This window comes from Armigeres subalbatus, chromosome 1 (genome assembly GCF_024139115.2).
Source record: "Armigeres subalbatus isolate Guangzhou_Male chromosome 1, GZ_Asu_2, whole genome shotgun sequence".
Lineage (NCBI taxonomy): Eukaryota > Metazoa > Arthropoda > Insecta > Diptera > Culicidae > Armigeres > Armigeres subalbatus.
Window position 1 is genome coordinate 202,946,228 of NC_085139.1, and position 24,449 is coordinate 202,970,676.

At 37.5% G+C, this 24,449-nt stretch overlaps 1 protein-coding gene across 7 annotated transcripts in view; it reads left to right on the forward strand.

Annotated features, from left to right (window-relative positions):
• Positions 1 to 24,449, forward strand: part of LOC134209961 (uncharacterized) — an 84,358-nt gene that overhangs the window by 29,349 nt on the left and 30,560 nt on the right. For all 7 annotated transcript variants that reach the window (XM_062685979.1, XM_062686010.1, XM_062685985.1 and 4 more), the window contains exon 3: positions 21,468 to 21,630. In XM_062685979.1, coding sequence (XP_062541963.1) covers positions 21,468 to 21,630 — 163 coding nt within the window. The remainder of the gene's footprint in view (positions 1 to 21,467; positions 21,631 to 24,449) is intronic.

The following is a 24,449-nucleotide window of genomic DNA, read 5'->3' on the forward strand; positions in this document are numbered from 1 at the left end:
TATTATGGGCGTTCACTTTCTTTGGGGAGCGGCGGGGCAGCAAATTTCTCTAATAAAGATTTTCTTTGTATTTGATTTTAGATTGCTGTCCAAAATATTGAATTTGTTTGAATAATATTTTGGAGCTCTTTGGGATAATCAATGAAAAAACAGGACAAATTGAGCATATTTTAGATTACGACGGGACAGCACAAAAAGGTCTAAAAACAGGATTGTCCTGATAAATACGGTACGTAGGGTCAGCCTATCCATCAGGGTATAGTCTTTTATGGACATGACTACTTCCTGGACAACTGTATTCACAGAATTTCAAAAATATCTGGCGAATGGCGCAAACCTGCTCCGCGGCTAAGCGCTTGTGCATAAACGACTAGAACTGATATATGACCTCTTGTGTAATTGGTTTTAATCGATGGTATTCAATTCGGTAACTTTGTAGGCAGCGTTCTGCGGCGGTTTTCAATTCCTTCAGTAAAACTTTCTCACCCTGAAATTTCAATATCATTCAGTGCTATGTTAGCTCTCTTGGTAGCTAATGGACTTTGTTATACTTCTCTAGATATTGAAGAGCTGAAGCTGGAAATCTTACATCCTGTTTCCAGTTTCATCACCAAGCCTCCCTCGTTATCTACCCCATCACATTCTCCGTAATGCTGCCGCCATTTCTAGATCACCTCACACTCGGTGAATTTATGTTTAACCTAGACAAAAGGATTCTGAAAAAAGATCAAATTCATTAAGAAGATGGGTCATCAAGGTCGACCACTCAATAAACAAACTAATTTGTAAAACAGGAAAAAATGATAATGAACATGAATTTTACTAATCTGACATATTTTCGGATATTACGTGAAGTGAAAGGGAAATTAAATACCGGTTATGTTGATTCACACCTGGAAGCCGCACCAGCTATCGATATTCGTTGTAATAAGTATAATTTAGAGTTCCAATACCTGTTTGTTAAATTAATGCCACATATTAGCACTCCATTCGAGAATAGAGCAAATGAGCTGTTAAACCAGTTTTTGCTAGATTAATTTCAGTATCCACACACACGCACACTTCACGACGAGCATTCGCAAAGACCTCGACATTATTTGACGAAACGAATATTCCCACCATTTGCACATGTATATCGAATATATTTGCAATCGAACGAACGGCCACATTCTCCCAAATAACTACACCTGAGTTGATTAAGACACATTTCTCACCTAGTTCCCAATGCCACTGTATATACTTTGGTCTAATTGTAGGGCAGCCATGCCGGTCTGCAGTTCGCGCATGTAATCATATTTATTCATAAAGCACTAGGGTGTCTCAAAACAGGCCACTTTGTCATAGTCTACTGTACTATGAAAGATTTATTAATTGTATGGAACATTCGTGTAGAACAAACAATATTTAGCACAATTGGTGAATACCAGTGAAACTAACTACAATCTCAGATAATCTACATTAATAGAGTACTCTATAAAGTGAATCAACCGTACAGATAACGGTTGTTCTGCTCACCCGGCACGAGGTCCCCGTCCGCCGGCAGCCGCTCCATTTTCCCCTGTGTCCATAACCCAACGAGTTCACCGGTTTCTAACCGCTCACCTCTCCAAACGATCGACCGACCAACAACCGATGGGGTATGGGAAAAGCAAATGTCAACCCCGAGGCAACTGCAACATTTTACCCAAGACAGCACACGACAGATCTTGCCCCCTTGATCATGATCGGAGGCTGTTTTGCTATGCAAACCGTATGCAGTCCAAGAGTTGAACCCAAATCGATTTACATACATTTATGTGCGCGGCAAACTAACGGCGCGGCGGCAGCAAAGAACTGGAGGTACAAGCTCGAACGACACGATTTCAACCTCAGCGCCACCTTCGTCTTGGTACAAAGGTAAATGTTAGCAACGCCCCCCGGATCACAGAAATGTGGGTCACAAAAGTCTGGTTTGTATTTTCAAAATTAGCTTAAATTTTGCCGCAGTTGAGGGCTAAGTTGTCGAGTTACACGACGCTAAACGGCACGTGAAAACCGATACAAAGTTCGTCGTCATCTGGGTGTTTAAATCATTCGTTTGCCAGTCAGTAGCACAAACTGACTACTGATTCAGAAAGCATTGAGCAAAAGGGCCTTGCCTTTATATAGAATAGAGAGTATTTCACCGTCAGTACCTAATATGTTGCTACCTTTGTAGGTTTTCAATTTTTCTACAGTCCACCAGGATCTCCAGAAGATTCCGTTTGCACAAAACCCTCATTAGCTTCCGTATTCGCTTTTACTGCTAATTAAACTTTCTCACGTCCACGGAATTTCTCGTATTAGTTAATCCATGTATCTTGTGGGTTATTCTATCAGATTTAATCAAAAATCTATTGACTAATTAACCATTTTACTAAATTACCTACTACCGACTGAAATTTACTTTCAACATTCGACTAATTTCCATTTGACTAAATGTAATTTGGCTAAACGTCATTCGACGAAATGTTATTCGACAAACTGTCCCAAAGCCAGTTAACAAAGTAAGTCTCACAAAAATGTCAGAATTTGAACATATGCAGTTACATAACAGTAAAGTAATGCTATTATTTGACCATGCACCGGAGCTCTAGCCACGTCCTTGTATTGCTCCTAGAATAACATCAGCAAAGCTACAAACCGACCACACTGTTTCCTTTCAAGGAAAAACGTGATCGAAATTATTTTGACCTAGAAAAAAGCATTTTAGACCTGTAGTTTCTTTAGCAAAGTTTTTCCGTTGAATATTCTTGATTTTTTGGATGTATCTATTTTGTGATTAATCCCCCTAGAAGTGAGAAACAAAAAAAAAATTTATTATCAATTTAAAAAATTCATTTTGTTTAGCAATGTTGTAGAGAATCTTATTAGAAAAAATGTTGCTGAAGACACTATAGGTCTATCTTTCAATTTTAATGGTCAAAATTGATTTTTAAATGAAAACGCGCTAAAAATCACTTTTCTTTGAATAACTTTTTCAATCAATTTTCTACAATTTTCGTATGTTCTACAATTTTGATCGCCATGAAAAAATACATGTTTTGCTATAAAACATATTTTTATCTCTTATATGTGAAGAGATATTAAGTATTTTCTAACAAAAAGTGAACTTTTTCTGTACAAAAAATCTACTAAACTTGCAAATTCTTGCAAACGAAACCACCTCCACGTGAAACTATGAAGTAAACACTAACGAATCATGGGAAAATCATTTGTCGCTCGTTGTCCCTTCCATGTTAAAACTATGAACGTAATCAGTTTATCACCAGATTAACGGAACCAATTTTTTACTAGTTCAATTGAGCTGTTTCTTGTTCGGGGTCGTTCAAGGTTTGTAAAATATATAGAAATTGTTTTTATTATTATATTTCCATATTTTGGTATTTCACTATTAAATTACACAATTAAAAAATCATGTTATAATACTAAAAAGTTAATCATCACTACAGTCGCTGTCGCTTTCTTCTCTCGTACTATCATCAAATAAAACCAAAAGTTTTTTCGCATCTTCCGACAAAAGAGATGCTTTTTTCTTCGGAAATCCTCGAATTGACGTGATCAATGGATCAGATGTCTCTAAAAGCCGGTGTATGAGGTCTGTGTTTGTTTGCACCCTTGAAAACTTCCTGGTATGATCTTCTCTGTAGTTTCTGATGTCCTTATTTCGCGATTCTAACGCCTCTTCCGTTAGTTGACCAATAGGAACAAGGAAAGAAGAAATTACTTTTGCACCATGAACCAGTATTTTATGCACAGATGCTGGCATTGGGTACCATCCGTATTGATCGACGAGAATATGAGCAGTTTGCAAGGCATATTCTTCAAACTTTTCGGAATCAATTTTACAACCTGAAACGAGTACAAAACAGTTCATAAAATAACTCAAACATGAGTGGTCGAAAATTACCAGAAGCCATTGTCTCAAGGATAATTTTACATCGATATATTGCTTCAGGTTTGATTTCTGTGATCTGTGCAGATTGCTCCCAATTTTTAAAAAAGCGCCTGGCAGTATTGCCGTCGTTGCTATTGCCGCATCCACCAGAACGAGGCTTGTCGACGATCAATCCCATTTCCTTTTTAAATTTCGATTGGATGATGGTTTTCCTCTCCGATACAGTTTTCTTGTGTTCTGCTGTTCTTGCTTGCCATTTCTTTATATCCAGACGATAAGCCAAGTGCAAAAAGTACTCGAAAAACCGAATATACGCATGAAGCACCGACAAACCAAACTGGAAGGTTCCTTCATTTTCATTCCGTTTCAACACTGCATTCAAATCATTCATTTGCGACGGAGATGCGCCACAAATGTAGCAGCATTGCGATGAAGTTGACGTTATGGTATTGCATATTTTCCCGTCAACCATTGTCATGAGCATGTTATACTTAACGAGTACGGAACGGCCAAAACACTGGAATTTCGAGGGTTGTAGCTGCGCAATTTGGCTATCCAAAGAAGCTTGTTCGGCATTGATAAGTGCTGCAGTCTCTTTAGCAAATACTAAATGTAACGGCCTGCAAAACCTCGTAGATGAAGGCCGTGGGTTTTGGAAAACAATTTTTTCATTAACAACAATGCTGATTGGGACAATGGATGTTGCAAAAATTTGGCTGTCGGTTGCAGCACCATCATCATTTGTAAATTTCTGCTTATATACTGCATGGTCACCACTGCCATCATACCCGTACTTAACCGTACACACCAAATTCAACAATTCTTCATCTGAAAAGTTAGGTATAATATCTTTGGTCGTCAACATAATTCGTTCAACCGTATGGTCAAGAAGTGCTTGCAGTTTTATTTCTATGTTTGTCTCGCCTATAGTTAACGACTGCTTATCAGGATAACATCTATTTTTTGCTTCTAATACTTTCTTGTATGCCGGATATAAGTTAGCATTCCGCATCTTAGCTCCTAGCCGCATCTTGTTATATTGCGATACTGTGAGCTGAGCATCACAAACTAACGCCAAAGCTTCGTCTGGAGTGTAAGAAACGCATAGTGATTGTGCGACACATTTCAATGATTTCAACATGTGTGTTGCTTGAGACGGATTACTCTGCGTGCAGATGTTCAAAATTGATGCATCAACCCTCCTAACTTCTTCATGTAGCTTCATAGATGTCGCAAATGATAATTCATCTGACTGCGTTGTGCTAGGATCTTATTTTGAATGTTTTCCTTCTTTTAGCACAGTCTGAACTTTCACTAAAGGCAATTCCTTTAGAAGGGGAAGGAAGTCGGGTGAGTACGGATTGTGGCAATTCGAAATACTGATCAAAATACTTCAACTTCAATACTTCAGCCTCTACGCGCGAATACTTCTTCCATAGCTTCTTAAAATATTTGCTTAAGTTTAAAGAGCATTTCAAAATCTCTGACCGTACATCTCCAGCTTCATCAAAACTGAAATGATTCATTATCTCCAGAGCGAGATAATCGGCTTTTACCTTCATGTTTCCTTCAACACATTTCCATACTCGGAATAAATCGTGGTACTTGAGTTCACCTGCAGGTTCAAATCTACATCTAATATCTATTATTTAGATAGGTAATGAAACTTACTTGTTGATGTCATGTTTCGAAATTGTTTCAAACGTTTTTTTCACCATATACACAGGAAATTTAGTCACATTAAAAATTCTGTTCACTACTGCCTTATCTAAAACATAGCGTTGGCTTACGAAATTAACTTTTGTGTTGTGTCGCGCAGAAAAAATACTGGTTAAACACTCTGAATCTCGGCTACAATCAGATAAAGGCTACTTTGATATTTTCAAAATTTGGTTACTACGTAAAGGAATTAGGCGAGGATTACTTGGATAATAAACACTATATGTACAATGTGCAAATATGATTGAAGAATAAGTAACTGTTATTTATAAGGCACATCGGACCACATAAACGATCCACATAAAAAGATATGAAAATGATAGAATTATCGAACAAATATGATGTTTATGTAACATATCCGCGAAAAAAAAAAAGATTTTCGTGGAACATAAAGTATATGGCACATTTTTTAATCACAGGTTTTAACATGGAAGGGACAGCGAGCGACAAACGGCTTTCCCTCGATGCATTAGTGTTTACTTCATAGTTTCATGTGGAGGTGGTTTCGTTTGCAAGATTTTGCAAGTTTAGCAGATTTTTGTACAGAAAAGGGCACTTTTGTTAGAAAATCTTGAATATCTCTTCACATATATAAGATAACAATTATGTTTTATATAACGTGTATTTTCTCATGGCGATCAAAATTGTAGAACATATGAAAATTGTAGAGAATTGATAGAGAAAGTTATTAAAAAAAAAAACTGATTTTTAGTATGTTTTTACTAAAAATTTAGTTTTGACCATTACAATTGAAAGGTAAAACTACAGTGTCTTCAGCAACATTTTTTCTTATGAAATTCTCTACAACATTGCCAAACAAATTGAATTTTTAAAATTGATGATGAAAAAAATAAATTTCGTTTCTCACTTTTAGGGGGATTAATTACAAAATAGATACATTCAAAAAATCAAGAATAATCAATGGAAAAACTTTGCCGAAGAAACCATAGGCCTAAAATGTTTTATTATTGGTCTATTTAATTTCGATCACGTTTTCCCAAAAAGGAAACAGTATGCGACGCTTCTGATGTCTATTTCTTGCAAACTCAGCTCATTGGTGTGAGATGAACCGTATGGTACTTAATGCTGACAAATGTTCAGTGATCTCATTCTCGCCGAACGCTCCTCGATTGACTACTGCTACAAAATTGGAACAACGAGTCTTAAAAAAGAATGCGTCGTTAACAGGGAATCAATTTTTCGGGGATCAATGTTGCGCAAGCGAAACAAGCGACAAAAGAGAACCAACGACAAAGCTTTGTTTTTATCGGAGATGATAATGACAAAGATCCTAAAATTTTTGTCAGCAACAAAAAAGAAGACAATTTTGTTGCTTACTTTTCATTCCGTTATTTTGCATTACACAGCTAGACTGCTTCTTCTTCTTCTTCTTATTGGCATTACATCCCCACACTGGGGCAGAGCCGCCTCGCAGCTTAGTGTTCATTAAGCACTTCCACAGTTATTAACTGCAAGGTTTCTAAGCCAAGTTACCATTTTTGCATTCGTATGTATATCATGAGTATAACACGATGATACTTCTATGCCCAGGGAAGTCGATACAATTTCCAATCCGAAAATTGCCTAGACCGGCACCGGGAATCGAACCTAGCCACCCTCAGTATGGTCTTGCTTTGTAGCCGCGCTTTTACCGCACGGCTAAGGAGGGCCCCCAAGCTAGACTGCCGTAATCTGAACAAGTGACGTTTTAACCATTTTCAGAAAATGGTGTTAACGAGTAGTACTCATCATGCTCTTTAGGGCCCATTCACAAAAAAAAAATCTAATTGAAATTGAATTTTTGAACAGAAAAGAGTCGTTCGGCAGAAAGCCACAAGACTGAAAGTTGTTTTGCCGAATATGTCGTTAACCCGAAAAGACTATTTGGTAGAAACCTACCCGAGCAAATCTTAAGAGCAAATCGATAACTTGTTTTAATGTTGTGAAATCATCGATTATGTTTACTGGATTTGATATCTTTTTGGTCGTTTCAACGGTTAAAATAACAAAACGTAATAGCAGAAATATCTTACTGTGACATCCAATCAAAAACTATTCCTGCTGCCGATGAGAGCAAATCGAAAACTAATTTTGATATTGTTTTCCAATTCTTGATGTCATATCATTCAATTTAATAATTTACAGCAAAATGTGATCAAAATATGTAATCAACCATGATGATTCATACATATTTGAAAACAAATTATGAATCAATTTGATGTCAAAATCAAAATATGTTTTCTATATGATTATGTTTTCAGACTTTGCTATCTAGCGAATCTGGCTATCTAGATAAGACTAAGATAAGACAACTCGAGCTGAATGCCTTCTCATAATTTATGCTCGTTCCACGCGACGGGCAGTTCCAGTGCGACCATCTTTTTTTCACCAACTAAAAAATAACAAGACGAATTAATTTATATCAATAATTACCTGTTGATGAGCAGTTTAACTGTATTTTTCAATTGCTGCATAGTCAGGATGATGAAAACAATTAACTCCATTTCATGTTCAAATTGGCAATGAAAAAGTTTCTTCATGTTGATTTATTACTTTCAAATCTGAAGTTCAAAAATACCCGACTACTAGCATCACCTCGGAATTAATAACAAAGTACCCACCTGCAAAATGAAACATCGCTTTCTTTGCCGGCGTCTGTCAAATGGCCCAATAAATATTAGTCTTCTCTGACAAATGGTTTCGAAAAGGGACAGTGACATGTCTTATCTCATCTCAGATCTAGCCTAAAGTTATTTGGCCGAGAATGTCATTTGGTCGACTAGTTCCTTTGGCTGAAAAAATCGTGAATATGTCCTTCGGTCGAAATAGTCGTTTGGTCGAAAGGGCCATTTGGCCGAAATGGACATATGGTTGAAAGTGTCGTTTGGCTGAATTGATCATCTTCTCTATATATAAAAATGAGTTTACATTTCCTTTGAGGCAATATAACACATGAACGAATGAACCGATTTGCAGGATTTCCTCACTAATCGATTCGTCTTGGGATCAGCTGTGTTTATATAAATGAAAAGATAGAACTTTTCGCTGGGAAAGTTGAACAAATGTGAAAATAATACGTTTTTATGAGTTCTGAAGAAAACCATCAAGCTCGAACTGAAATCGATCTAGAGGGCTACGCTGCCATCCACTAGACTATTGACAGTAAAGTCGAAACAAACAACCCGAGCAAGATCGGAAAGGTTTGACTAGTTTTGGATATTTTCAAGACAATGACGGGAGAATCTTTTGAATTTCGCCTCAAAATTTTTATGAAAGATTTCCAGTTTTTCCAGACTATTCATTTGAAAATTGTTTTCAGATTTTCCACGGGAACTACTTTCAAGCTCTTTGGATTTACCAAGGAAAATTGTATGGGATCTACAGGAGAATCCTTTCAGAGTTTTCACGGGAAGTTGTTCTAAATTTCTACAGGAAAATATTCGGAATATCCACGGAAAGTTTCTTTCAAGTTTCTGTTGAGTATTCTTTGAAATTCACACAGAAAACTGAGCCTGGTAAAAAAAAAATTTAAACTTTGACTTCCCCCATCTAGATTAATTAAAACGGTTAGTTTTTTATCCTTTACTAGACAGATTTTTTGGAAGGGAGAGGTTTATCACTAAACGGCTTGTTTGGCATAGCCAACTTTAAAACATCAGGAAAATGCTCGAAATTTTTTAGACTTTTTTTATTTCTTCAGAAAATTTTATTTCTCGTACTGAGCGGGTAAAATGGTCAAAAATAGTCGTTTGTTAGGCGAAATGGTCTTTTTGTCAATTGATCATTGAACAAGATTCCGTGGCCACTTTATACCGTGGCCAAAAGATATACAACCAGGTAATATTTCGCAAAACTAAACGTTTAACGGAAGCTATTATCAGGGCAAAACTGGTTTGACCGAAAATGTAGTTTGGCCGAAAGCAATGTACAGCCAGGAGGAAAATTTGGCCGGACAAAGTTTACAAAGTTGTTTAATCTAACAGGTCATTTGACTGAATATGCTGTTCGGATGAAAAAGTCATTTGACCGAATATAGATCATATGACCAAAAATGCCGTTTGGTAAACAAATGTCATTTGGCATAAAGAGCCATTTGGCCCAAAAATGTATTCCAATATTTTTGGATTTATTATGGATTAAATTACCCGTTCGGTTATTGACATTTGGCCATATAACGTATTGGCCTAAACGATGTTTTCGGACAAATGATCCATTCTGTCAATCGACCATTTCGGCCAAACAGCATTTTTGGGCCGACGACCTATTCGGCCAAACGACCTGTTACGGAAAACGACTTTTTCAGCCAAATTACCAGTTCGGCCAATGGAATTTCTTGTGGACAATACACTAGTCGTTAGATAACTGCAACATGTTTTCGTTTCAGTTAGCGAATGTCGTTCGATAACTGCGACGCATTCTAGACGGCAAACAATTGTCAGACGACGTCAGAATAGAAGTGCACCTGATTGTTCAGCGCTATGCAGCTATCATCGACTTTGACATCGTTTTGAAGCTCAGCTGTCCGATAACTGCAAAACTGATGTAACTATCGAAGTGCAGTTAAAAGCATTGCAGTTAAATGACATTAAGTTATAGAACGTCTACTGTACAAAAATTCTGTAAATGCAAATTCTAAAGAATTTCTCGTTAACATTCCAGAGAGTTTTTCTTGAAAACCCCTTAGTCTCCCGCGAAAATTCTTAAGAATTTACTGTTTTATCGTTGGCCATGCCAAACTAGCCGTCTTCATTATTCTAGAATGAGAATGCCAACGGTAAACACCCATTCTACCAGCCGCACTCTCCTACAATTATCAAGAATTTTCAGTGCAATTTTCGAAGAATACTCACCAGGAACTTTCCGTAAATTTCCGAAGTTTTTCCTGTAGAAGTTAGGAACATATTTGAATCATTTGTTTGAGAAACTGCATAAGTCCATTTTACAGTATTTCGAGAAAACAACAAAAAACTGTTTTTCAACAAACTTGCACCGAATCTTTCGATTTCTTCGATACAGATCAATAGTTTTTGGCAAAACTCAACACCCTGGGGCACTTTCAGTGCGAAAAATGTAAGCAGTACTCCACAATTGCTCTTCAAAGTACGTGGACATATGTAGTTTCTCAAACAAACGAAATTTTTTTCATACATTCCTGAACAAAATTTTTTTTCGTATTTTTGCCAGAATACGTATTTTGGACGAGGATTCAGAATATATAAAAATCTCATTTTGGCCAAAAATGTTACATATGCAGTTTCTCAAACAAACGGTTCATTTTTAATGAAGATTCCGAGGAAAATTCTGAAGTTTCTCATGTAAAATGCGACGAATTTTTTGCTGAAATCCCAAACTATTTTATTTAGGAATTCCAAAGAGCTTCTCTGACTAATTCCAAAGATTTCTCGAAAATATTTTCCAAATTTTGGAAAACTTATAGATTTTTCTGGAGAAGTTCATTAGATTTTTCATGCGAAATTCAAAAGATTCTTCTTTTAAAGTCTTGAAAATATCCCGAAAAAATGTAAAAAAAATCTCTACCTCTATACACAGCTAATTTCGTTTTTTTTTGCTGTCATAGTTTCTGCTTTTATGAAAATATTCGAGAATCTAACTATGATTACAAAATAAGCATCGTATTCTCAGAAATATCAGTGCATGCAAGGCAAATGATTCTTGTCTTATTCTGATAAAGGCTTGTTGCGAGGTGCGTTTGTCAGTAACAAACTCTGTTGACGACAAGGGGCCGTCCAGAAACCACGTGGTCATATAGGGGGGTGTTTGGAAAATGACCCCGATAAGCCACATGGGGGGAGGGGGGTGTAGCTCTCTAACCACGTGGTTTTTTTTAACACGAAAATTTTTGTTAAATAACAATAGCGGTGTAAAAAATACAAATCATCAAAATTAAATGATTTAATCATTAAACGCAAAGCGCATCTTAGGGCCGATGCCCACGTAGCGTCTTTTCAACTCAGTGTCAATTTATAACTGAGGAATTGCTAATAGAATAAACTAAGTTGAAAAGCAGACCAACTTCCAGTTGGAATATGGAGCCATAGAAGAAGAAGAAGACTTCTAAATTTTTCAAGAAAAAATCTTCTGAGTTTTCATTAGAAATTAAATAGCCAATGCCACATGAAACACTTTGATATTACAGTTGATTTTTTGTTTTTGGATTTTCATTTTCAAATTTGGAATTTTGAAAAGAAATTTTTTACGATCTTTGTGAATTCTATCACATTTTTTAAATTTTCCAAATATTTTTTTTATTCGAGGCATTATTTAGAATTTCCACGGAAGAGTCTATGGATTATCTTCAAAAAATACTTTGGATTTTCAAAGAATAAATCTTTAGAATTCTCAAGGTTCGTGTTCTTTTTAATTTGCGCCATAAATTCTTCCAAAATTTCATGGGAAATTCATTCTTCTTCGGAAAGTCATTTTGATTTCTTTGTAGGTTCAGCTAAACATTGCTTTAAATCTTTACCATGCAAAGAAGCACAAGAAATGATTTAAAATTTGTAAGGAATTTTCACATCAGAAAATCTTTAAAATTTTGATTTAATTTTCTAAGGAATTCCTATTGAAATTGCTTCTAAAGTACGACCGTCACAAGTACTACAAAAGTGCAATTTTTTTCGTTATTTCCACTTGTAAACACATCGATATATCGTCGGGAAATTCATTATTGGTATGTTAGATGAACCGTTTTTTGATTTTCTACTGCAAACTCTTAGGAATTTCCAACGGAAATATTTTGGTATACAAATAATTTCTTTTGGAAATTAAAAAAACTGCTGTAAATTTCTAAGATTTTTTTAGGAAAAACGAAAAAAATTTCCATTGGAAATTTAGAAGAATTTCCTTTGAAGATTCATTCAATTTGCCCAGGATTTTGAAAAAAAATCTTTAGAGATTCTGTAAAAAAAAGTAGGCTGGATTTTTTTTCTAATTTATACCGGAAGTTCTTCGGAATTTGATGTTTATTGGAATTTTCATCGTAAATATGCATTTAGGATCCTTCTACGGATTCTTCTTGTTCTTCAAAATTTCTACCGAACCTTTTAGGAACTCTTCCACAGAATTTCGAAAAAAAGTCGTTGAAATACTGAAGATTTTTCCGTGGAGACTCCGAAGAATTTTTTCCAACTATTCTGAAGGGTTTCCTTGCAACTCCAGAATAATTATTCTTGAAAATTAGGGAAGATCTTGGAATTTAAAATTCATCCAAGCAATAAGTGTAGGCAATTATTCAGGATTAAGAAGCCTAGTTCTTATGATATTGAATAATTAGGCTAATTGATCGAAAAATTTAATAATGCACCTAATTAGAACATTTAGGTGCATTTTTAAATTTTTCGATCAATAATGCACAAAATTCTAGTAGTGCGTATGAAAAAGGATATGACGTAGAGAAGTTTGCATTTAAAGAATCAACATGAAATTCTAAATAAAATGCTTTTTAAATTCATAAAAGGGTCTTAGAACAGAAAAAAACACTCCAATCCCTAAAACAATCTAGGGTAATAAATAGTGTTATAATAACGATTGAAATTGAATTCTAAAACAAATCTCAACCCTTTCAGGACTGATGGGTCATATATGCCCAGCGTTTTAGATTGTCTATTAAATCACAAAAGAGAGCTAGACCACGATTTTCTTCAGTAAAATTGTTCATCTAGATATTGGTTTTACAGAAAAAAATATTGGAGCTCAAATTTCACTGACCCTGAAAACTCAGTTATCCGAAACTTTGGGAAGATTTCGATTCTAAGAGCATGCAAATGAAGTTGAAATTTTTGAATCATTCTGAACACTCAGATAAGATGGGTCATCCTGAACGTTAAGCCAGTGATTGCTCTCAAGTTCAGCCCACGACTTCTCGGGTGATCAATCATGACATTTATAATGTCCTCATCATCGGTATGTACCCAATCCGATGAAATAAGCATATAATCCTAATTTCCATTAACATGAGATCTAAGAGACAAGGTACCCAAAATTATCTTGAGTCAACATCAAGCTGCACAATGACTATGCCTTTTTGTAGGGCCTTGGAAGCACTGGGTTCACGGACTTGAATGATTAAGTAGTTCAAACATTACGACTTCCAGGACGTCTTTTAAAACCTAAAAGTTTTGTATAACCTAAGTCGAGTCAAGTATGAAACACTGATGACGACCTTACTGTTGAGGTCGAAATACGTATCTGTCAAGGTACAATCAAGTGGTGGAATTAGATGGGAAGGTACAAACTCGTCTTATGACAAGTGAAGACATTCCTCTAAAAAGCTCAACATAATTTTTTTAACTAAAAAGTCTGTAGTAGCTTGTACAAATAACAATTGTCATATCAACCCAATGGACCTAATGGGATATTATATCATACATCATTCATAATTTGGTTAATTGGATAAATCGAATGATCCGAACTCCAAAATGATAATTGATCTATAATGCATTCATTCTTCAATGAGTCGCTTATGAAAGGACAATTGACTGAAGCATATTCGAGACATGGAATAGAAGTTCCTTGGGAAATCATTCGAAAGACATCAGAGTGATCGAGAAAATATGTTTAGTATGGCATCATTGGATTCCACGAGTCAATATCAAAATAAAATTTCAATGAAGAATTAGAAATTTTGAGAGATGAGCCAGCTCTAGATTATTTATTAGAGAAAAAACAGAAATTTTCCATAATAGAATTGGAAATTGCCAATAAAGAAATCAGGGTATGAGTATTAAATAAATTTAGAATTACTGCAAATAATGCAAAATTTCCATAAACAGTTGAAAATTTTCCACAAAACAATAATAAATTAGCACTTGTAAAAGCAAAATTGCAATTATGTATTTAAAAAATCACCAATAAAGAAATTAAAAATATAGGGATATTTTGGAAAATTTCTAAACCATTACAAATTTTTCTCGAAATTTTATAACATATTCATGAGTCCGCATTTTTGTATCCTCCTGATGCATCGAAGGTATGCGATTTCTAGATAACCTAATACCTGATACACATTACAACATGATAACATCATAAAAATCTTCGAAATAATGAAAATTTATAATTTCCATGCTAGGTTTTAGTTTGATTTTGAATCAGTTGAAATTGTCCATTTCGGAGACGAGCCAGCCTCGGGCTGAAAGTCTCCTTAATAAAGACACAAAAAAAAAATTGTCCATCTTCAAAATTGATCGGATTAACCATATGTTTTAGTTACATAGGGTTTTTTTTAAATTTTTGTACTTGAAAAAAAAAACCACGTGGACAAAGGGGGGGGAGAGGGGGGTCTGCCAAATGACCACGATAGACCACATGGGGGGGAGGGGGGGTTGAAAATCTTCAAAAATATGACCACGTGGTTTCTGGATGGCCCCAAAGGGTATATTGTTAGGCGTTGCTCGAATATTGATTCCCTGGTCGTTAAGGATCTAGTCGTACTATTAGATTCAAAACTATCTTTCAACGATCATGTCGCATTCGTGTCCTCCAAAGCTTCTAAAATACTTGGTTTCATTTTCCGCATATCTAAAGACTTCAAGAATATCCATTATTTGAACTTGGTAAGATCGATTCTAGAATTCTCTTCTGTTGTTTGGGCACCGTTTTACCAAAACAGTATATTGCGTATCGAGGCAATCCAACGCAAATTTGTTCGTTTCGCGTTACGGCATCTCCACTGGCATGATCCAAACAACCTACCAAGTTACCATGACCGCTGCAAGCTCATTGGATTAGAGTTGTTGAGCGAGCGTCGGGATATATCCAGGGCTTTATTTATTTCCGACCTTCTACAATCAAGAATTGATTCCTCCTATTTGCTCTCTCTTTTGAACCTAAATGCGCCCCGTCGTCAGCTTAGGTTCAGTTCTTTTAGAGTGTCACGAAAATGAAAAAATATCTATACGGTGTTCGGTGACTCATAAGTTTGCAGTAGCCATCGAACAAGTAAGTGCGTGTTTCAATCGATGCAAGCGTTGTGCAGTGCGTTTATCAATTTTCGGTAAAACACGTAAGATACGCGTTGCTTTTCCGTTTTTGTATCATCATTAATATGGTGTCGTTCAAAAGAAATAATTATTCGCTTATCAAGGCGATTTCCAACATATTTCCTTCCCAACTAACTTTCCAGTACGCTCATGGAGATGCAGAGGATTCCTCGGTCTCTTGTAGCTATAAGTGTCGAACTAATTTTCCTCCCCTTATCCTAATTGACTGTTAGGACGTGGCCGGCATCTTTATGAGTCTTGAATTAAAGAAACTTCGAAGCATGTACAGTGAGAATAGCTTTCTAGTCCCGAGAAAACTATTCAATTGGTGAGCAGTGCATTATTTGTTGTTTCTCGGCCAATCACGACTAGCAACTATGATGTGTACAGTCAATCAAGCTAAACTAAGTTATTTATACATTTTGACATTTACTGGCCTTGTTGTTTTCTAATATCTTTGCAGCGAGAAAAAGACAAAGCAGCTCTTATGAGCAGCTTGATATGAGCTCTTACCTAGACGTTACTTGCACTTCATCTAGGAAATAAGTAAATAAGCTCATTGTTTCTGCCAAAATTATTGTATTGTTGTTGTGAAACGTGGGTAGCAGGGACTATGTCCAAGGGCTTGACGATCCCTTCCCAGGCAATCTGCGAGTTGTGGCGCCTGCCTAGGATGTGGTGCGGTTTGACGGTGGGCTCTGATAAACTCTATAAAAAGCTGCATGTATCCGCAAGTAGTCTCCGCCATAAAGCGACCGTGTGCCGCTAAAAGCGCACAAGCCCAAGTCCTGGTGTTAGGTTGGACGCTAAACAGACTTGACATGACGGACTCCCGACAAGACAGGAGGTTTGCGCAGGCCCAAAAAGCCGCCTTGTTCGACATAGAAGAGAATACGACTCGATATAATCGGCAACGGATCACGATTAGAAGCTTGGAACATGGAATTGCAAGTCACTAGGCTTCGCAGGTTGCGATAGGATAATCTACGATGAATTACATGCCCGCAACTTCGACGTCGTAGCGCTGCAGGAAATCTCCTAGACAGGACAGAAAGTGTGGAAAAGCGGGCATGGAGCGGCTACTTTCTACCAAAGCTGTGGCCCCACCAACGAGCAGGGAACCGGCTTCATAGTGCTGGGCAAGATGCGCCAACGCGTGATTGGGTAGCAGACAATCAACGCATGGATGTGCAAGCTGAGAATAAAATGCAGTTTCTTCAACTATAGCATCTTCAACGTGCACAGCCCACACGAAGGGAGACCCGACGACGAGAAAGAAGCGTTCTATGCACAGCTGGAGCAGACATACGATGGATGCCCTCTGCGGGACGTCAAAATCGTCATCGGCGACATGAACGCTCAGGTAGGAAGGGAGGAAATGTATAGACCGTTCATCGGACGAGATAGTCTGAAAACCGTATCGAACGACAACTGCCAATGATGCATAAACTTTGCAGCCTTTCGCGGAATGGTAGTCCGAAGCACTTTCTTCCCCTGCAAAAATATCTACAAGGCCACATGGAAATCACCTAATCAAGTAACGGAAAACCAAATTGACCACGTTCTAATCGCCGGCAAATTCTTTTCAGACATCACGAACGAACGCACTTACCGCAGTGCGAATATTGAATCCAACCACTACCTCGTTGCAGTATGCCTGCGCTCAAAACTCTCGACGGTGTACAACACGCGTCGGAGTCGTCCGCCGCGGCTAAACATTATTGAGCGGCTATAAGACGGTAGACTAGCCCATGACTACGCGCAGCAGCTGGAAGTGGCACTCCCAACGGAAGAGCAGCTAGGCGCAGCGTCTCTTGAAGATGGCTGGAGAGATATTCGATCGCAGCACCGCAACCGCTGCACTAGGCACGGTGTCCCCGGAGGTATGACGGCGAATGTGAGCAGTTAGTTGACCAACTACCAGGAGAGCGGTTTAAACACGGTGGTGAGGCACTGGCTAGAGCGCTGCACTGGGTAATGACCAATGTTTGGGAGGATGAGGTTCTGCCGCAGGAGTGGATGAAAGGTGTCGTGTGTCCCGTCTACAAAAAGGGCGATAAGCTGGATTGAAATGCCGCGAATACACACATCATGTATATATCGACTTCAAAGCCGCATATGATACAATCGATCGGGACCAGATAAGGCAGCTAATGCACGAAAACGGATCTCCGGAAAAACTGATACGGTTGACCAAGGCGACGATGGATCGGGTGATGTGCGTAGTTCGAGTTTCAGGGGCATTCTTGAGTCCCTTCGAAACGCACAGAGGGTTACGGAAAGGTGATGGCCTTTCGTGTCTGCTATTCAACATCGCTTTGGAAGGGATCTACACGAGTGGTACGATTTTCACGAAGTCCGTCCAGTTATTTGGTTTCGATGACGACATATATATTATGGCACGTAACTTTGAGAGGATGGAGGAAGCCTACATCAGACTGAAAAGCGAAGCAAAACGGATTGGGCTAGTCATCAACACGTCGAAGACGAAATACATGATAGGAAGAGGCTCAAGAGAGGTCAATGTAAGCCACCCACCTCGAGTTTCTCTCGGTGGTGACGAAATCGAGGTGGTTGAAGAATTCGTGTACTTGGGCTCACTGGTGACCGCCGATAACGATACCAGCAGAGAAATTCGGAGACGCATCATGGCAAGAAATCGTACGTACTTTGGACTCCGCCAAACACTCCGATCGAATAGAGTTTGCCGCCGTACCAAACTGACTATCTACAAAAACCCTTATTAGACCGGTAGTCCTCTACGGACACGAGACCTGGACGATGATCATGGAGGACCAACGAGCACTGGGAATTTTCGAAAGGAAAGTGCTGCGTACCATCTCTGGTGGAGTGCAGATGGCGGATGGTACATGGAAGAGGCGAATGAACCACGAGTTGCATCAGCTATTGGGAGAACCATCCATCCTTCACACCGCGAAAATCGGAAGACTGCAGTGGGCCGGGCACGTAGCCAGAATGTCAAACAGTAATCCGGTGAAAATGGTTCTCGACAACGTTACGACGGGAACAAGAAGGCAAAGTGGATCGATCAGGTGGAGGACGATTTACGGACCCTAGCCATGGACCGGCCTTAGTCTAGCAATAAATTTAAAAAATTTACGAAAATGATGATGGTTGCCATGCAAATTTTCCAAAACGGAACTATTTTCATGAATAAGGTGGCAAACAATAGCGGAGAAGCTGGGCCCAGAGCATAAAATATTCATCTTCATGAAGCAACTTCGGTCCGAATTTTGACAAACATCGCATGAATATTCAAAACATAGAATGACATAGTCAGACGACTACTCCACAAACTCATTCATTCGACTGTCACTGAATGTGCTTGATATGTGCAGATAAAAACATAATTAGCATTGTTTATATTGATGTTTACTGAGGCACTTTCACGCGGATGAAAGTCGGATTCAGTTCTATATGATACATTACTTTACTCATATGAAACGTGTTCAGATTTCAGATAATTTATCAATTTGTAAAATGTGCATAAATATTCAATGACTAATATTCAACTGAATATTGACAGTCCAGAGCCGACTATGAATGTGTCTGGAAGTGAACTGACAAGTGAAGAAAGGTGGAGTTCACCAAAAAATTTCGATTATTTTACACTCTGGCTGGGCCACGATGGAACACGTGACCCACCATTTTCCTTGAGATTTAATAACATACGCCAAAACTGTTCTGAAAAAAAAACTGATTTTCCAACATTTTTTATAATCATTGACGGAGTTGAGCTGAGGCACGTGGACACATCAAATCGAATGTTTTCCCTTAAATATAATTATGTATATACGCCAAAATTGTTCTGATAGAACAACTGATTTCCTAGAAATCATGGAATTTCCATGGAATTTATATTTGAAATATTCCTTAAGGAATTTCTTAAAAGAAATTCTGAAGCAACTCCTAAAAGAATTCGTAAAGAAATTTTTAAAAATCAAAATGTTCTTAGAATTTCTTCTGTGAATTTCCAAGGCTTTTAACTCCGAACTAATTTCTGGATAATTTTCTGACGGAAGAATTTATAAATGACTTCTGTGTACCTGGGATGGATTCTGTAAGCATTTTCGACAAGAAATCACGGGTACCATTCACGCATTTTGCCTTTCCAAGGCATAAAATGATTCATATTTGTAAAATGAACCAAAAAAAAATTTTTTTTCGATTTTGTCACATACCCTGTTTTACACCGAAATTCACCTGGGGGTGATAAAATCGGGATATTACTGTATTACTTATTAAGACCATAAAAACCAAGTATGGGAGGCCATTCAGCAGTTCTGGACCAAATTCAGTGTATAAAATGCCGTTTCGGTTTTCATAAACACGAAAAAGTTCTTTTCGAATATTTTCTTCAAGGCTGCCCTAACGACATTCTCTAAAACTGTCATTTTATAAAACATAGAAAGCGTTTATCTTAACGCTATGTTTGATAAAAAAAAACAAACGGTAGCTTGCCGCGGTTGCAAATAACTTTTATATCAAGATACTCTTTACCAAGTGATAAGAACTGTAATCTGACTGCATAGGCTATTAAGACTTTCTGTTAAGCAATAAACATTTTGCAGTGGATCACCTTGATCCTGGAACCATAAAGGGCACACAGAATCCACAACACGCCAAAACCAGACCAGAAACTCGCTCTAGTGAAGCACCTCGAAGACCTACCGCAAAGTGGAGCAGCCTTGTTCACTTGAATGCCTCCGACATGTATGCCAGTCGGTTACGGTTCAAATACCTACTCCTCTCACAAGTTCAAAGTCCCCCCTAAGCGCATAAAGACCACTCAACCGCCACAAGATCGAGATCGTCACCGCTCTCGATGAGGGCCAATATCATCTACTTTCAAATTCTTCGATCGCGCGCGCTCGTGTTCCTCCAGTCAGTCACAGTCCCAAGCGTGATCGCCGGCTTGTTAATAACCAGCACCCTGAGGTGGCCCGATTCTGGAGTGCCTGCTGCCGCCGCACTTGATTGCATATGAATAAATCTCGTACAGAACACGGAAATCTTCGCACAGTCGACTTGCCGCGGACAGGGCGAGAAAATGCGAAGGTCAGTGAAGGAGCTGCTGTTTCTGCTACTCATGCGATCAATGATGGGGAAAACTCGTTCCAACAATGCGCTACCTTACTTTCAAATTTAGGTTTATTACTTAAATTGTAACGAACGGAATGGCCGCACAGTGGTTGTTGGCCTTCAGATAAAGGTCGGACATAACGAGGAAGGATGTTTGCATTAATATACCATGAACTTCAAAAGGGATTGCTGGATCAAATTTTAAAGAGAATTTTCTTGGTTTAATATGAACTTCCTGGTAGTTTGAAGCTTGTGTTCATATAGCATTTCCACACCTATTATCTATTATCATCAAGTTTTCTATAGTCTATAGACTAAGCATCATTTCTACATTCATGCATTTGCATTATTATTCGAACAAAAAATCAAAACCAGTTGGCAGAGGTAGCGGCGTTTCTGAACACTAGAAAACAATTCAAAATAACAAATCGTTGAAGTAAGCACATGAAAGTGTTGATGCATGTTTTAATTTAAAACTATGAAGTTGACATCGGTTTGAATGAAAAAAAAAACTACATTTGAAAATATCAGATTTTTCTCTAAAATTTGCTTCGCATTGTTCTTGTTAATTCGAAAGTATTTGGATGCGTTGAGTATGTCAATGACCCGAAAGCTTCCACTCAATTCCATTGTCGTGTCTTCACACACAATCATTCCGTTTACCACTTCATGGTCAAACAATTTGCATTTGAATCTAACCTGCTTCTTTTTTTCCACATTTGTCTTTTCAGTGCGTATCTAACAGGGCTCTTATGTCTGCTGGCAGTAGTCACCTCCGTTCTGTCACAGGACTCCAACAGTCGAAACAATCTGCTACAGCGGAAAGGCAACATCGGGCGACAAAATCCGCTAGCCAGAACGACTACGACGACAGTAGCGCCGGAATATCCAGAGGTAAGTTTCAAAAGAAATAATTTGTTTGCAAAATCGGATGTTACAAAAAAAATTAAAGAATAACAAAAGACTAACTAATCGTTTTAAATTAAAAAAAAAAACAAGATTAATCCACCTAGCGGCCATGATACCTTTCTCGTGCATCAAAAAATGTTTCGCGAAAAGTTAGAAAAGTCAAAACAGCCTATAACGGGGATTGATCTAATTATTTCCATCATATCTGTTATCATGCGTCTATTTCACAAATATAAATCAATTAATGGGCTGACGCTGAAAAATCAACCGACAGTTTTTGATTATTATATAGATTTCCAAAAGATTTGACAGACATCTTGGACGAATTTATATTAAGCAACATACGATGGAAATCGTTAGTTGTTTTCAGTATTATGTCTCTGTTGAAAAAATACAGTCAGGTTGGTGGATAACTACATACATATAAGCTTCTGTTAAAAATGTGGCAAAATCAGGCGTAACTGTCATCAAATTGTTGGTAGACGAAATCGAAGCCAAACCAAATTAGGGCGTGATAAAAATCAAGTCATCATTGTAACTTGTACCTTTTTGCTCAAATCCCGAAAACCGGTGTTTTAGCTTTCTAAAACTAAGAATTTCCATGGTTATCCATACGGAGGACCAAGATTGCGAAAGAATTCAAGATCCTATGGAGAAAACTAAGCGAATATGGCTCAAAATACCATTTAAATGCGGGTGTTCCGAATATGTCAAAACGGTACATATTCATTTTTGGTATGATACCAAACAAATATTAAAAATAATCTGATTTTAGATAATCAATTAGAAATTTTTCAGTTTTGATAGAAGTCAGAAATAGAGCTTTATCATTTGATCAAGATACTGCTTTCTGGAGGTCAAAGTTCACATATTATATTATCGTTTTATATTATATCTCGTTATAAAGCTCGTAATCTGAACCATTATTACCATCTACACATTTCTGAAAACCAAGAATGCTTAAACGAAAAGATACAAGAACAGAACATTTTTTACCAAAAGAACCTCTTTTAATAGCATCAGAGTTGCATGTAGAGGAAAATGTTAAACAAACTTACAGCTAATTCAAATTTTCTTTTGGGACTTCAGAAAAAAATGTAGAAAATTTGAGTTAATTCATTTGACGATAATTCGAACTACGGACAAACTAGCTCAAGACCCTGTGCACGGTTGCGCATTAGGAGCTAGTGGTAGTTAGAAGTGGATTAAACTGGAACCTAATCGGGCAACTAGATACTTTTAATTACCCTGGTTAAAGCAGAACTCGGAAATTGAGTAAAATATCCGTGAGGAGAAGAGAGACGGCACGTCTAATTAAATCTACACACGTGTCCGTCAAACGAACTACCGAATGCCTATGACCTTTATGAAACTGTGCGATGGCTTGTTGAAATGGGCGAGAACAAGAAATCAATAGGTTCGACAAAGAGATGCGTACGCAATAACCAAAATCAATAGAAATTGTCACTGTAAGAATAACTTAAACTTTTTAAGTATGTTCACAGAATTAAAATTCAACTAGAGTTACTAGGGGGTTTGATGAATTATAACCTTCCGGTACGTTTAGTATACGAGCAGACAAAGCGTCTAGCCCATAGCGCGATCGGGCCAATTTTTAATTGAACATAATAAGACAGGATTCTCCTGTTAGCTTAAATGACCAAAAAATAAGTGAATTATGCGATATCGCCGATTTTAAATAAAAAATAACGGGGCAGGATTCCTTGTCACAACTTGTCGCGAGAAAATTGATAAAGGATAAGTGCCCAAAAAATAAAGAAGCTTTTTTGCACGGGTTTTGCCTATTAAAGAAAATATTTTGGGCATAACAGCCCATGGTGTGATCGGTCCATCGGTTGCCCGATAAATAAGTGAGCTTATTGCACGGATTTTGAGTGTAAAACTATATTTTGGCCATTAGTTTTGAGCCCATAGTGCGAACCGGCCGATTTTCAATGGGGAACAGGATTCTCCGTGGAATGCAACTTGTTGCGAGCAAATCGGTTAAGGAATCCGAAAAATTAAAACAGGTTTTGCATGTGAAAAAATGTATTTTGGCCATAAGTTTTGAGCCCATAGTGCGAACTGGCAGATTTTCAAAAGGAAACAACGGGACAGGATTCTCCGTCGTTTGCAACTTGTTGCGAGCAAATTAAGGATAAGTGCCTGAAAAATGAGTGAGTTTTTTTTTGCGCACAGACATACACACACACAGACATCACCTCAATTCGTCGAACTGAGACGATCGGTATATAACAATATGGGTCTCCAGGCCTTCTATAAAAAGTTTGTTTTTGGAGCGAACATATAGCCTTTACGTATACTTAGTATACGAGAAAGGCAAAAATAGTATTTTTACCAAAACTTCCGATCCCAATTTTCAATAGGAAACACTGAATCAGGATTCGCAGCCGAAAAAAAAAACTTGTTGCAAATAAATCGGTTAAGAATAAGTACTCAAAAAATTAGTGAGTTTTCAGATAGCATATTGCATATAAAAATGTATTTTGGTCATAACTTCTGATCCTATAGTTCGATCAGGCCAGGTTTGATAATCGATAGATTATCGTCGTTAATTTAACGCCAACTTCGATAACGATAACGATTGTACGATGAAACTTCGTTGACGATAAAGTGAGCGTTGAATTAACATTATCGTTATCGAGTATTCGTTGATTTATCGATAATTATCGAGTTAACTGTAACGTGTACTACAGTTGAAAGTACAAATTTCACAAGTTGGGTTTGCAATATCTATTTTAAGTATTGTATCGCCTTACAATATTCAGAAACGCCTTTAAATC